Source organism: Akebia trifoliata, chromosome 5 (assembly GCF_017979445.1).
Source record: "Akebia trifoliata isolate Shusen 1 chromosome 5, ASM1797944v1, whole genome shotgun sequence".
In the NCBI taxonomy this organism is placed as follows: domain Eukaryota; kingdom Viridiplantae; phylum Streptophyta; class Magnoliopsida; order Ranunculales; family Lardizabalaceae; genus Akebia; species Akebia trifoliata.
The window spans coordinates 10,053,021-10,069,729 of record NC_141379.1 but is presented as its reverse complement, the minus strand read 5'-3'; the positions used below and the strand labels follow the sequence as shown (position 1 = coordinate 10,069,729).

The 16,709-nt window shown below is 37.2% G+C and overlaps 1 protein-coding gene across 8 annotated transcripts in view; it reads left to right on the top strand.

Moving 5' to 3' along the window:
- LOC147401443 (uncharacterized) overlaps nt 1–14,571 on the top strand; it is a 19,335-nt gene extending 4,764 nt beyond the window's left edge. For 4 of the 8 annotated variants that reach the window (XR_015178477.1, XR_015178473.1, XR_015178472.1 and 1 more), the window contains 3 exons: nt 10,847–10,962; nt 12,412–12,653; nt 14,337–14,571. Coding sequence is in view for 2 of the 8 variants with exons in the window: in XM_086442763.1 (XP_086298889.1) it covers nt 10,847–10,962; nt 12,584–12,653; nt 14,337–14,510 (360 nt within the window). In the remaining 6 variants the exon portion in view is untranslated. The remainder of the gene's footprint in view (nt 1–10,846; nt 10,963–12,411; nt 12,654–14,336) is intronic. The other 4 variants (XR_015178475.1, XR_015178474.1, XM_086442763.1 and 1 more) reach the window with 2 other exon arrangements.
- Nucleotides 14,572–16,709: the final 2,138 nt, after the last annotated feature.

Genomic DNA, 16,709 nt, shown 5'->3' with positions numbered 1-16,709 from the left:
TTTGTTTTGGCATTTTTATCCGAATGAATCCGTGAATCCTCATTGTCCCTGTGGAACGAATTCGACTTACCCAAAGTTCATTCTTAATCTTAATCTTTACATTTATTTAGCAAGTTTTACCATCGATCAAAATGGCGCCGCTGCCGGGGACAGCGAGTTGATTCATTTTTCAATTCGGAAAGTATCCGAAACAGTTTCGAAACAGAACCGAATGTGTTTTGCTTGAAACAGAAGCCAAACGAACAGAAAAAAAATTGAAAAAAATTTCATTACAATCCTCAGGATATCAGAAACCATTTCCAATTTGAAAAATCGATTTTCATCAAAATTTTACCGCGCCGCGGTTACCCCTTGTGCGCCGCGGTGACGTGGCAACATTTTCTGCTGATTTTGTTGGACAAGTTTCTGACATCATGGACATTGTAATGGTCATATTGTTTTTTTTTTCTTAGTATTCTGATTTGAATAATTTTGTTCTGTTCAGGTGAGGACTCGAAGGAAATTGACGGAAGGCGACACGTGGAATTTTTATCCACTAAATGGTTCTATCACCAAGAAGATCAGCAATTCAATTCTCTGCATTTTATTTTTTTTAGAAAACAACTTGTATTAGGAACTTGAACTTGTATTAAATTTTAATGTATCCGAGAGGGCTCGGATTGTAATAGATTAGGGACGGACGATAGTGGGACGAAACTATCTCAGCCCTCGGGTTCGTACACCAAGTTTGGTGTTGGTGGCCCGAGTCGACTCAACTCGATCATCCCCCGTCTAGAACGGGAGGTAAATTTCGAAACACTCACGCATCACTCGCTAGTGAGTTTCTGTATTGCTTTTGAGTGACTAATCTGTACACATTGGATTGCACATAGTAACAAGGGCACCCTTACGAGGATGGCACCATAAGATAAGAATCGGAGTTCATTACCGATTTCTTGCCCTTCTAGGAAAATCAAATTCACAGCAAATTAATTAATTAAAATTTGATTAGACTGGACTCTAGGTTCCATCGAGCTCATTAAGCAAAGCTAATCAAAAGTTGCACCAATTGCACTTCTTGATCGTGAACAGTGCCTAGCGCAATCTTGCCCTGTAGTTCTACGTGAATTCAGGGGATAGACTACGTCTATTCAAGACGAGAGGTGATCTAAGAGTGCCCTTGCTCAGCATTGTGCGCCACCTCTCCTCTGGAGATTAAACTGGCTGTTCCGATTTCAGAGATTTGGGTTGGAGGCTTTGATTAATCCTTTGAACCAGTTAGGAGCTGTCTAGTAATAGGCACCCAGTTCTCACGTGTGAATTTCTCCCTCCTATTGTGTGCAATTTGGTAGTGTATGTTAGGTAGGAGATCGCAGAAAAATCCAATTGTATTTGATCCGGAGATCACAAGGTCTCCACCCTCTACCTAAGGTTAGAAGAGAAAGCAACACCGTTCTCACTCCACCAGTCCCAGAAATGGATCCACATCCACTTCCACCTCATCGCATCCATCAGGATCAGCGAACTCTCAATGAGTTGTTCGCACTATTACTGTCAACCCTCCATCATGTATAATTTTACCTGCCGCTAACGTGGCACAATTTGAAATTCGGGCAGCCACCATCAATATGCTGCCCAAATTCCACGGTTTCGAAAGCGAACAACCGTACAATCACCTCAATAAATTCTTGACCTTATGCCAGATATTCAAAAATGGTCACCTCGACGATGAGAATGTCAAGCTTAGGTTATTTTCTCTCTCTCAAAAACCATGCTGCGGCTTAGTTAAACTCCTTGTCCTCCAACTCTATCACTACGTGGGATGAGTTGTTGAGAAAGTTCATGGCCAAATTCTTCCCTATGAAGAAGACGGAACAATTCAAAAATGCCATTCGGAACTTCAAGGGAAGATCGGATGAAGAATTCTCCCAGACTTGGGAAAGGTTCAATGACCTTCTTGTTAAGTATCCGTACCATGTGATAGACAAAGCCCAATTAGTTAATTTCTTTTACCGAGGTCTCCCAACAGCCCAGCGTATTCTTCTCGAGTCTATGCATCAGGGTAAATTCATGAATCAAACTCCTAATCAAGCTTATGAATTCTTAGTCGAATTGGCTGAGAATGCTCGAAATTGGAGCACAAACATAGGGGATTTCGATAGAGGAGATTTAGGAGTCAAGAAGCCGGGCATGTATGAGGTTAAGTCTGATCCTGAACTTAAGAATGTCATGAATAGCCTTGTGAGTAGCTTACAAAGTCTCAATAAGAAGTTCGACGCTTTCAGTGTCAAATCCAATTTCCAAGAAGCCACTCCAATTTACAAGTCGCCACAGAGACATTTTCATCATGTCAGCTGTGTGAGAATTTCAATCATTCTACAGAGAATTGTCCCACCTTGACTCTCTCGCAGTCAGAGCAAGCCAATGCTGTTGGAAATTACAGCACATATAGGAAACCCACTCCTAACTCCTATAGTCAGACGTACCATCCCGATAATAGGTTTCACCCCAATTTTTCCTATCGACAAAGTGAACCTATCCAATCAGGAGGTCCTCCAGGGTTTCAGAAAAATTTCAATCGTCAAACTCATGCAGTACGAACCTATCTTTGGTTCCGCAACCATCCTATTCTTCACCTCAAAATTCTGATCAACGGGCGATCGTTGTCGACCCTATGACCAATTACTCTCCTCCTGTTGCTCAACCAAACTCAGCATTGGAATCAATGATGGCTGAGATATTAAAGCAACAACAGCAACTCATACATCAACAAATCCAAACTACCCAGAACCAGTCTCAGACCAACCAGGTCACTGCGCAAGCAATCAAAAATTTAGAGGTTCAGATGGGTCAGTTAGCTTCATCCATAGGAGAGAAAAACAAAGGCCAGTTTCCCAGTCAAACTGTGCCTAATCCAGCAGGAACTGTTCCAAGAGGACAGTATGAAATCAATAGTCAGGCAGGTCCCTCTAATTCTGTCCAAGCCGTCCACACCTTACGATCTGGCAAATTGGTGGACAATAAAGTTGAAATGCCTGAGGAGGTTCTATCCAAAGAAACAACCTCTAGTGCACCTTCCACAGAAAAAGAAGACCAGTCTAAGGAAACACCTCCTCCTCTCGAAAGTCGAGTGATCATTCCCAAAGCTCCGTTCCCTCATAGACTTCTAGACAACAAAAAGGGAAAACAATTGGAAGGAATTCTAGAAGTGTATTCAAAAATGTTCAAATAATATTCCCTTCCTTGACGCAATTCGTCAAATTTCCTCATATGCCAAGTTTCTCAAAGATCTCACCACAGTGAAGCGAAAAACTCCTGTGCCAAGAGAGGCTATGATGACAGCCCAGTCTTCCTGTCTGATTCAGCAGACAATTGTTCCTAAATTCAAGGACCCAGGCTGTCCTACAATTTCTGTGCACATTGGAGATACGATGATTGAGAAATGTCTATTAGATCTTGGGGCTAGTGTGAATCTTCTTCCTTTCTCAGTCTACCAGCAATTAGGTTTAGGTGAACTTAAACCTACGGATATCACTCTGAGTCTAGCAGATAGATCGGTGAAGATTCCCAAGGGAATAGTGGAGGATGTGATATCAAAGTGAAGGATTTCTACTTTCCTGCCGACTTCGTAGTTCTTGACACTGAACCTGTCATTAACCCAAATTCTCATGTTCCAGTCATCTTAGGAAGACCCTTTTTAGCCACTTCCGATGCAGTCATCAAGTGTCGCAATGGTATCATGACCCTATCATTTGGGGACATGAAGGTCAAAATGAATGTCTTCCAAAATAAGTTTCAATCTACTGACATGGATGATTTGGAAGAAGTCAACATGATCGACACCCTGGTCAGTAGCACTTTGAGGAAACAGGAGAACAAGGATCCGCTAGAAGAGTATTTTGGCCAATTCGGCCTTGAGTTCGATACTGAGAAATCCATCAGGGAGGTGAACTCTCTTCTTGAATCCGTCCCTATGATGGATTGGCAGCCAAAAATTCAGAGTCTGTCCTCTCTCTCGTCATCCCCAATAGTGGAAGAAATTCCAAAGCTTGAGTTAAAGCAATTGCCTGATACGCTGAAATACGCATTTTTGGGTAATGCTGAAACTTTCCTGTCATTATCTCCCCTACTCTAGAAAAATCACAAGAAAATCGGTTACTTGACGTTCTGCGCGAAAATCGAGAAGCTATTGGGTGGACCATAGCTGATATCAAAGGCATCAGTCCTTCTGTGGTCATGCATCAAATTCATCTTGAGGAAAATTTCAAACCATCGAGAGAACCACAGAGGCGACTCAATCCGGTGTTACAAGAGGTCGTCCGAAAAGAAGTCATCAAACTTTTAGATGCGGGTATTATATACCCCATCTCGGATAGTAAATGGGTTAGTCCAGTTCAGGTTGTCCCTAAAAAGTCGGTGTCACAGTTGTGACAAATCAGGATAATGAACTCATACCTACTCGAGTCCAAACCGGATGGAGAGTTTGTATAGACTACCGAAAACTGAATACGATGACACGTAAGGATCACTTCCCTCTTCCATTCATCGATCAGATGCTTGAACGTTTAGCCGGTCATGCTTATTACTGTTTTCTTGACGGATATTCGGGATACAACCAGATCCCAATAGCCCCAGAAGACCAAGAAAAGACAACGTTTACCTGTCCATTTGGGACCTTCGCCTATCGACGTATGCCCTTTGGGCTATGTAATGCTCCTGCCACCTTTCAAAGGTGCATGTTGAGTATATTTTCTGATATGGTCGAAGACTTTCTTGAAGTCTTCATGGACGATTTTTCTGTATTTGGGTCGAGTTTTGATGACTTTGGAATCATTTGAAGTTAGTTTTGAAAAGATGTCGAGAGAAGCACCTCGTGCTAAATTGGGAAAAGTGTCACTTCATGGTTACCTCTGGGATAGTTCTAGGGCACATTATTTCCCACAAAGGAATTGAGGTAGATAAAGCCAAAGTCGATCTCATCGCAAATCTCCCTCCACCTAGAACTGTGAAAGAAGTTCGTTCGTTCCTAGGGCACGCAGGGTTTTACAGAAGGTTCATCAAAGACTTCGGAAAAATTTCAAAACCCCTGTGTGATTTGTTAGCCAAAGACATTTCTTTCGAGTTTTCTACCGCTTGTTTATCCGCCTTTGAGAAGCTGAAAACTGAGTTGACCTCAGCACCTATTATCCAACCACCCAATTGGGATCTCCCATTTGAGGTGATGTGTGATGCATCCGATTACGCTATAGGTGCTGTATTGGGGCAACGAGTTGACAAACTCCCCCATGTCATCCAGTATGCCAGCAAGACGCTTAATGATGCCCAGCTCAATTATTCCACCACGGAAAAGGAACTACTAGCAGTAGTTTTTGCCTTAGATAAATTTCGTTCCTATCTTATAGGGTCCAAAGTAGTCATTTTCACTGACCACGCAGCGCTGAAATACCTTCTTGCCAAGAAGGATGCAAAGCGAGGTTGATACGATGGATCCTTCTTCTTCAAGAGTTTGATCTCGAAATTCGAGACAAAAAGGGATGCGAAAATGTGGTTGCAGACCACCTATCTAGGCTAGTAGTTGAAACTCTCTCTGACTCTCTTCCGATTTCTGAAAATTTTCCTGACGAGCAAATCATGGCAGTTTCTAATTCTGACACACCTTGGTATGCTGACATTGTCAACTACCTGGTGACAGGTCAAACTCCAACCTCTTGGAGTAAACAAAATCGCCTGCGCTTCCTCGCCCAAGCCAAATGGTTCTTCTGGGATGATCCGTATTTATTAAATACTGTCCAGACCAGATAATTCGTCGGTGTATTGATGAGAAAGAACAGAGTGGGATTCTCGAGTTTTGCCACAATCATGCTTGTGGTGGACATTTTGGAGGAAAGAAAACAGCAGCTAAAATCTTACAGTGTGGTTTTTATTGGCCCACAATCTTTCGTGACGCTCATCTCTTTGCTAAATCTTGTGATAGATGTCAACGTCTAGGAAAAATCAGTCGAAGAAATGAGATGCCCCAACAACCAATTTTGATCATCGAAATCTTCGATGTTTGGGGCATTGACTTCATGGGTCCCTTCCCCATTTCACACGGATTCCAATACATTTTAGTCGCAGTCGACTACGTGTCAAAATGGGTTGAAGCCACAGCTTGTCGAACGAATGATCATAAGGTTGTTGTTCAATTTCCTCAAAAACACTGTGTTTGCCCGATTTGGTACCCTCGTGCTATCATTGATGGAGGGAAACATTTCTGTAACCGAGTTTTTGAAAGTTTGATGCGCAAATATTCAATCACTCATAAGGTAGCTACTCCGTATCACCCACAAACCAGTGGGCAGGTCGAAATTTCTAATCGTGAGATCAAAACCATTCTTGAAAAAACCGTCAATCCGACTCGTAAAGATTGGTCCTTACGATTATCTGATGCCTTGTGGGCCTACAGAACAGCGTTCAAAACTCCAATAGGAATGTCCCCTTATCGGTTAATTTGGTAGAGCTTGTCATTTGCCAGTCGAACTTGAGCATCGAGCTTATTGGGCGATCAAACATTTAAATTTTGATCTAGCGAAGGCCGGCGAGCTTAGAAAGCTCCAACTCACTGAGTTGGAAGAATTAAGGAATGATGCTTACGATAGCGCAAAACTTTACAAAGATCGAACGAAAATCTGGCATGATAGGCACATTCAGAGAAAATCTTTCCACGTAGGCCAGAAAGTGCTCCTGTATAACTCTCGCCTTCATTTATTTCCAGGAAAGTTAAAGTCCCGTTGGACTGGACCATTTTTGATCCACAATATTCACCCTCATGGAAACATCGAGGTACTCAACCCAGCCAATGGAAATATTTTCCAAGTCAATGGCCAAAGGCTGAAGCCATTTCAGACTCTCCCTCATCCATCAGAAAAAGATTCATTTTGAGTAATCCTGTGTACCAGGATTAGCTCTAATTCCATGTCTGGCTGAAGACATTAAACTTAGCGCTACTTTGGGAGGCAACCCTTGATTTTGTACATATTCTGCGTGACCATATAGGATTTATTTTTCAATTCTTTCTGCATTCACTAACTTTCTTTCAGGTACACCCTGTGTAGTGTGCTTTTCACTTTTACACCCTGTGTGGAACACTTCTTTTGGTTGTACCTACAACTTTTGCAACGTAATGACATCCGCTTTCAGGTGTACTCTAAACCTCTACTCTTTAATCATTGAGGACAATGTAAATTTAGGTTTGGGGGTGTGGATAGCACATTTCAATTAAATAAATTAAAAAAATTTACATTGTTTTCGGTACATTTTTCAAAATACCTTCATCAAATTTTTATATGTACTGTCATCATACGAATTTTTAAACCAGGCTCATGTCCAATTTGTTTATAAATTCTTATTCCTCAAAAACAAGATATTTTGAAAAACAAAATTCACGTCACTTCTGATTGTAGTGAAAAAATTATTTTGGATTAAGAGTTGTCTTCTTCACTGTCTAGAATGAGAGGGAAAGCTTGAAAAATAATGAACTTTGACCTCCTTGTCCTTTGGTTGGCTGAATAGAAGAAAAACAGAACTGTAGTTGATATTTTTGGAGACAGCAACCATAGGATTAGACTGGGTACCTTGAAAAGGGCTACCTGCTTTTTGAAAAAGAATATCAGAAAAATGATAAAGTGTGTGAAAAGGTTGAAAAGAAAAGCAGAAAGATGTGAAGGTTAGAACTGAAAAAGTGCAAATTGTAAAAAGAGTCCAATGGGACCAAAATAGTTCAGTAGGGTGAAAGCCGTCAATGGTAAAAACGTGAGTACACTGGAATATCACAGATAAAGCCCCTTAGAGGTATTAAAGTGAACATCCATACTTCTCACAATCCCAGACAGGAGGCTTAGTTTCGAGTTAGAATTTAGGCAGACCCATACATTTTAGTAGTTAAGAAGGGAAACCTTGTTCCGAAAAATTTATGTTACAATCAGAAAAATTTGTGCACACACTCAAGATATTTCTGAAAATGAGGAATAAAAAGAATTTTTACTCAAATAACCTTTGACTGGATTTTGAAAATTGGTTGGTGTGATGGCATTATATACAATAATTTTGAAGTTGTTATCTTTCAAAATGTTAGAATTTTGTGGGTATATTCACTGCAAACCCTCACGAGTCAAACTCGTCCACTAGGGGTAACCTAGGGGTTTAAGGGCTTACTGCATAAGCTAAATGCAGTCGGGAACCTCACGAAAGAGGAGTTGTTTAGATTTAAGTTTTGCTCGGGACTAGCAAAATTGAGGTTTGGGGGTGTGATAAGGTCCCAATTATTCAATTTTGGGACCACAATTGCACTAAGATTACCATTACATAAATGTTAGTTCATTTAAATAATTGCAAAATTATTTTATTTATCCAAATTAATAGAGCTAATGATATATTAGTGTTAATTGTAGCGCACGTGGAAGCTAACAAATCGCGAAACAATTACGGTTACAATACACGAGCCGAAAGGAAGCATCCAGAAAAATCTCGATCGATTTGGGCGCCACGTCACCGCGCCGCGGCTAGGCATGACCGCGCCGCGGTCATCTCGAGGAATTTGCCCTCGAGATTTTCACAGAAGCTTCTAGAAGCTTCGGTGGTTGTAACTGAATGGGTAGTTTGAAGCGAATCATCCGAAAAGTCAACCCGATTACCCGAATACGAACATTATAAATTTGAGGGTTGATTTTAGAGAATGGTCCTTCTCCTTGCTCTCTTCTTCTCTAAGTTTTGATTTCTCCTCTTTGTAATTCTCTGCAATTTTCCTTTGAGTGAGATCTTGAGTGTAGTGAGAACATCAAGAGGAACCACTCATTGTTTAGGTAATTGTTGGAAGAGCTATAAAAGGAGAATTTCGGATCGATCATCGTCTTCATCTTCTTCACCCATATTCTTTGCTTTTTATTAATTGTTGCAATTATGAATCTTGCAATGAGTGGCTAGAATCTCCTTAGAGAGTTCAATAATGCCAGAGCAAGTCCATCCATTTATGTAGTTTCAAATTCATTATTCTTGCTTATCTTGTTAAATATTCTGTAAATTCTTCTTTGATTAGATCCCTTAGCTTATATTTCTGATTCAACTTTGATAGCCATTACTTAGATAAGTTCAAGAATGGCTATGCTCTGTGAAGAATCAGAATATAGATTAAGCAATCTCAATCAGATTAGGATTTACATGAATAACTTCTAGTTACTTTCGTTGATTAAACGGCTCCACTTTCCGATCCATGAGCAATGACTTGCTACATGGATTGAGTTAGATTCAGAATTAATCTGCATTGTGGATGGTTTGCAAAGACTACATTGAACTCTCTAATCCTTCTCTCTTAGAATTTCAATCTTTATTTTCTGTTTAGATTTCAATTTAGTTTCTACTACAACTTTGTTTTGTTTTTAAAACTAATCTGTTTTCCAATTCTGTTTTGGCATTTTTATCCGAATGAATCCGTGAATCCTCATTGTCCCTGTGGAACGAATTCGACTTACCCAAAGTCCATTTCTTAATCTTAATCTCTACATTTATTTAGCAAGTTTTACCATCGATCAAAAACCACTAAATTTACAAATGTCATGTACAATGGATTATAATGTGACTCATCTTGCATCCCATTATTTAATCAGTTGGCATTAAATACATTTCCACATCTTTGAATTTCCATCATCTGGGGATCATCAAGACGGACACTCGATACCCATATTAGATTGACACTTCTAGCCGTATGGATGGATCATGTCCTTTGTGTCACATAATTAAGATTTCAAGGGAAATTTAAGGTTTAACATTTACTGGAACACACTAGGTTTTTTTTAGAATTATCCCCAAAGTATTTGAATTTTGCTTTGTCATTTTGTTTCATGATTTACTATTTTTGCTAAATGGCATTTGGTGAAGCCTTTTGAATTGAGGTTTTGGATACATTTATGAGTAGAAGCATTGAGGACCATGTATTAATGTGCTGAATGATCCATAGAACTTCCTAATTGAAGCCTGTCTTGGTGACAGCTTCTATACTTTTTTAGTGCTTAATCAGCTCATCTTTGAATAGGTTTGAGAATAAATTACGAAACTGTGTTGGTCTACCACTGAATTATCCTAGCATTTACCATACTGGAAATATTAAATTGTTGGAAAACCTCAAATGGGAGATAATGGAGGATCTATGTCCTGCAGTTTTGATGTTCGAGAAATACTGGAATGAGATTAGTAATCCGATCCCCATCCATTGTGTAAAACTAAGTCCACGTGGTTGGCCTGTGAACTTAGCAAGTAAGGGAACGGCTATTCGATCGTAAATAGCCACCCATATCGTCAAAGCGATGAGTCCAAATACACTAAAGGATCTTGGTGGAATTTTGAACTTTGAGGTTAAGTGTCAATCCATAGTGCTTGCTTGAAGTTCTTGGAATGCATGTTGGTTGATTGTTACATCAATCATGATTCCGGTAGACCATAGAGGGATCACTTTAATCAGTGATTTTAGCTATTCTACTTGCTGCATAGTGCAGATATTTCTCTGGATTTCTAATGATGCAAGCTTTGTTTAGAAACCTAGAGGACAGAGTTAAGTGTAAAAAAATTGTGTCAATTTTTTAGAAGATAAATTACAAAATAATTTTGCATGAAATTTATTTGTCTACCCCAATAATATCAATTTAACCATTTAATGCTAAGGTGATTAAATGGTGAAATAAAAAAATCTTTTAATAGATGTTAATAGAGTAGTGGTCATCAACGGTAGAATTAAATATTTCTTGCTTTTTGTGATTTGCCTTGCCAATCTTTTATTCGATTCTTTTTTTATATCTAAATGAATATGTGTATGATCACTTATACTTCATCATTCTAGTTTGTAGTGCCAAGGAAGCCGGACTTCAGCTTGGATGTAGTGCGCATTACTGAAGTGGTTGAGCAGGAGAATCCAAAATGCATATTCCTAACTTCTCCCAACAATCCTAATGGGAGGTACATTTTTAATGGAGTTTATCCCAACTCCTTTGTGCATTATTTTAAGACTTGTTCTTTGAGGGACCTTGGATCCATCACTCTTAATGTATCCTACTTACATATTCTATATATGTCCCAACTAGTTGACTACCTCCAAAACAGTGATAGCCCAAGAAATACTTTGCTCTCAATTGAATAACTACCCATTCTCAATTTGCGATCTAGGATGACTTCTCTTCCATCATGACTTATAGACACCTAGTTTTGCAACATTCCAATACCCTATTCAGCCAAGATAAACAAACTATCATTTTTTTAATCAACAACGTGAACATAAGAGTATGTAACATAGAAAAATAGTGTTCAATTTAAAATGGAGTCCAATCCCTACTCAAATGCTTAACTCTCCAAGAATTGTCTGGCAAGGGTGGGCATTCCAACTGTAGGTCTATCCACTTCAAAATGTTATAAGATCAGGTATAGCTTAGGTTCAACATTTGTTGTCATTCCCAATCTTGCAGACAGCTTGCTGTCTCCACTAGGAATAAAGGTGTGCAATTGAAATATGCAAGCACTCAGGCTCATGCCCTCCTCTAGAACAAATATCACCTTGGACTCAACATGGTTGGATATCATTTTTTCTCATACTCATTCCTTACCTCTTATAAACCCCTGGTTAGAGAAATCATTTGCACAATAATTATTGACAATGCGTACTTGAGTTTCTCCAAAAATAAAAGATGTTGCATTGATTTGGTACGTGTGTCAAATTCCAATAAGGGTGTACAGAGTCGGATTTGGCAACCCCCGAAAGGGATTAATGGACTCAAGATTAATTTTTATAATTTACAATTAGTAAGCATCTTTATATAATAACAAGATAATAATGAATCGTAGGATGGGTTATCTCACTATATGTTTCATGCAATTACAGACCGGAGAATATATGAAACTATAATCTTGTATTTGCTAAAAGAAAAATGAAAAAAATTCAATAGGAAAGCATAGAAATGATGTAAGTGCTTATTTCCTGGTGTTTGAGGTAGATTCTACCTCAAACATATGGCTGAGATTGGACCAAAAACACAGGATTCTTAGGGTCAATATAGATTTTCTAAAAATTCATTTTTCTAGGGAGTCCTTATAGCTTCCCACCTCAGCCATGTGTTTGATGCTTTGCCTCAAACATTGTTTAAGGCTAGTATTTTACTTCTCAATAAGATACCAAGAAAAAAAAATGGAAGTGTCATCTAAGTGTCCATGTAGTGTAGGGATTCGACATGCGTCCGACACGAGTACCTCACCCTTTTAGAAGAGTCCATGAAACTAATCAAATATTTTGAATTTTTTTATATGTTTCCATGTTTCAATTTCATATCTAATTAATTTACATTTTTTTTATTTTCAAATTCTTAATTTTGTGGCGGCGGTTTTTATAGATCTTTGACACCTCTGTTGGTATAACAGGTGAGAGTGGATAGGAACCCAAGATTGGGCCACATGTCGCACATCTTAACGTGAAAGTGGATAGGAACCATCGATGCTTTTTCACTGGCTGTTCTTCTCTTTGCAGACCCGCATTACCTCCCTCATAACAAATCATTGATTTATTATTTTTATGGTTTCCATTGATTAACAGACTAGGAAATTCTAATTTAAGCATGAGGAGGTCCGGAAAGAGAATCATGAGATTAAGAACACATTGCAAGGTATCTGGGTATCTTGTATTTCAAATTTTCGAAGTAATGCTTTGGAAAATTATTTGGCAATCATTTTTAATAAAAGACGAATAATGAGATTAAAAATAAAGTTTTTCACTTTCATGTTGATCACTTATTCTTGCTAATATAAGTAATCTAAGTATCTTTTACTTTGTTTTCATGAATAGTTCTTTTCATGGTTTTTTGTTGTCTTATTGTAATTCGTTCTTTATCTTCAGATACTAATACAAGTCCTATTGAAAGCCACAATTACTAATCTATTTTTCATTTTTAATCTCCGAAAAAAAAATGCAAGTAGGAGATAACATGTCGGAGAGGAGATATGAAAAATGTACCTAATCAACAATCCAAAAGGCCAGGGAATGAGTAGTAGAGGATGAAGATATACGTTTGTTGGTGTAGACGAGCTTGTTAATGAGATTAGTTCTTCCTCCCTATTCTCTTCTTCTTTCTTTATTCTCTTTTGTTTTCTTCAACCCTTTTTTTTTCTATATTTTTTGCTTGTTGTCCGAAAAGACAGAAAATTTGTGAGAGTGAGGAGGTTTGTGATAGAGATAAAGGTCTGGGAGAGTGATAGAGATCGGTAGGGGCTGTTGTGGTGGCTTGCTGTTAATGGTGGAGAGAGTATGAGAAAGATGAGTTTAGAGAGAGTTGAAGGGGGTTAGTCTTGGGCCGTCGTTTTACGCTGATTATGATATAGTGGTAATATTATTTATCTCTGCATGATGCTTATTGTGAGCTGCGTGTTTTCATATTTCATCCATTGCAACATTAAGACTTAATAAGACTGTAAATGAAATGTCATCCTTATATCATAGTACTAGGGTACATTTATGATTTTATCTTTTTTCCTCCCTTTGGCTTCTTGCTTTACTTGTTCTCTTTCATTGATAAATTTTCTATGATAACGATAGAAATTTTGATTAATCTTTTTAGTGTTACATTTAATGGAAACTATTTTATGATGATTGGTCCCTGATGCATTTAGGTTTCTTCCTGCTAAGATAATTATTTATTTGAATTTCGTAAGGTCTTAAAAGTGTTTCTCAAGTACTCAGAGACACTGATAGATAGTTGTTACATATACACAACCCCATGGTGAGTCATAGAACAAAGAACTTTGTATAGGATTTTGCTATGAAGTAATTGCAAAATCATTAGATGCTACTTATTGGCACATGCTTATACATAGCTAAAGACCTTTTGATTTATTAGCACTTTCAATGAGTATCTAATCATTTTAAGACACCTTGTATGAATGACTAGCTATGTTTTAACTACTTTTTGTGGCAATAGTTTCATAAATTCATAGTCTACTGTGTTAATGTAGACTTGAGATCCATACATGGATTGTAGAATTGTAGACATTAAGTCAATTACTAAACTAATTGGAAAAGCTCTTGCTTTTGACACTTTCTCATGGGTAGACTACTATATTCTTAAGATTTTACATTATTTAAGAAATAAGCAGGTTTTTTGTTTGGTTTATAATTGTTTGGCAGACATTAGTTCTACTTTAATGTGCATTTATTTGTTGCCTATGTGTGAAATTGATTTTAAGTTGAGCTAAACAACATAAATCCTTTATTTTGGCCTATAACAGTAAAAACATATTATTTTTCCCACTATTATTTGTCTTTCGTTATAACTGCCATATTATCTCTACTGCAGCTATCTACTTCAGGGGGTAGGCTAATCATCTCAAGTGATGTTGTTTGGGATGCTTTGTCCTCAGAAATGCACCGAGTTTGTATGCCTCTCTCTAAGATTATTTGCATTGATGAATTCAACTATGCCTTAAAAGTGTTGAGTTGCACATTTCTTTCTTTCTGGGTTCGCGTGTAAACTAGTTGAATAAGAATTTATAGTGCTAATGTTGAATGAAAGTTGTTTTATTTTTCACTAATTACATATTTTTATTGGTTCATTGAAATCTAAGAAATGAAACAAGAGTCCACCAAAACTCTAGCCTTGCTCCAATGGTGTTGTTTATTGTTTTTTTTTTATATTAATGTATGCAGGTTAGAGGACATGGGTTAAATGTAATATATATATATATATTAAAAAAAAAGTGACTTATTGCAGTGGATATTAATATCCACTGCTATATGTATTATTTTTATTTTTTTAAAATGATCTATTGCAGCGGATATTAATATCCGTCGTTAATTGCTATATTTTATTTTATTTTTTAAATTGACCTATTGCAGCGGATATTAATATCCGTCGCTATATGTATTATATTCTATTGGTTAAAAATTAACCTAATAAAGAGGATCTTAATATCCGTTGCTATATGTGTTATATTCTATTTGTGAAACAATTGACCTATTGCAGCGGATATTCATATCCGCAGCTAAAGATATTACCTGCAACAGCGGAACAAGTTATCCGCTACTACATTTAGCGATGGAGGCAACACATATGGATCTCTTTTCCGCTGCTCACTGCCGCAAATAGTTTTTACTGACGAAAATCTATCTTGTAGTAGCGGAAAAATCCGCCGCTATACATCGAAAATGTTGTAGTGAACCCTCCCCTACACCTCAATGCATACCACGTAAGTCATTTTCAAAATTTCCTTGGATTGTGTCTATTTACATATAATAGTATAGTCTATTAACATTCAAGAAACCATCTGCACTATTACTGTCCCTATCCCCAAACAAATGAAAATAACATAACAAACTAATCTATCAGGCATTTATCTAAGGCCCAGTTATCAATTATCCTATATGAGTGGTACATAGACAAGTAAAAACATTGGTTGTAATTTGTACCTAGCTTAACCAAGGGTTATTGATTCAAGTTTATCACTTTTGGAATCAATGGTTCACAAGGAATCACTCATGAACTCTTGTAGACACCTCATTTTTGTACTCATCTGATTAATCAACTTGTCAACCCGATCGTGACGATTTCCAATGATGGATGAATATTCCAATACTTTATTTTATTGTTAGATATGTTTTAGAAATTCGGATGGGGTATCTCAAACTAACAAAACTATAGAAACCACGCTACGCTAGGAAAATATAATCCCAAAAACATAGAAATCATCATTTTGCAAACAAAAAGAAGTTTTACGATAAAAATCACTAAAAAATGATCAAATTACCAAAATACCCCTAACATCAAAACATCCTCCTCCTTACGCTTAGGAAACTCCTTTCAAACACATAAAACAATAATTTGAAACAAAATAAACCATTGCGCGAATTTTCACCAAATTTGACAAAATTACGAAAATGCTCCTCATAGGGTTCACAATCATTTCATACAAAAATTTCATAAGTGACACAAATCGATAATCCCATCGAATTTCTTATGAAAATCGATTCCAAAACATCCTAAAACATTGAAAAACGATCAGAAATACAAAAGTTCTCTTCGGGGGCAAAACGATAATTTTTTAATTTTAACAATTTAAAATTCTAAAATTAATAATTAAAATATTAATTAACATAAAATGAAACTTTAATAAAATTCATTTAAAATTTTGAACCAAGAAAATTAATCAATCAAGCCCTCAGGCAAAATTGTTGATGGTTGCCCACTTATTTAAGTGGAGCCCCTTGATATTTATTAAAATACCATAAATAATTAAAATATAATTAAGGAGGGTTCTCCACAAAACTTAAAAAATATATTCTTTCATTGTATGCAAGATTAAAAAACCTAATTTAAAAAATCAAGTCAATCTCATAAGACTTAAGTTAAAATCCTAATTAAAACCCTAATCTAAAGAAACCTAGTCAATCAAATAAAACTTAAATCAAAACCCTAATTCACCTTATCTAAAAGAGACCTAGTCAAACTCTAATTCTTTAAAAAAAAATATATAAACAGGAGCCTCCACAACCCAATCTCACATGTCAAAATAAACCCTAGGAAAAGTATGTTAAAAAGTCTCCCTAACCTTCCCTAAACCCTAATTTTGAAGTCCTAACTCCATACTTAACATGCAAACCCCAACTTTTGCTTAAAAAACACACAGAAACCCTCTAAAAAATATAAAAATACTCATATATAAGAAGTAGACAC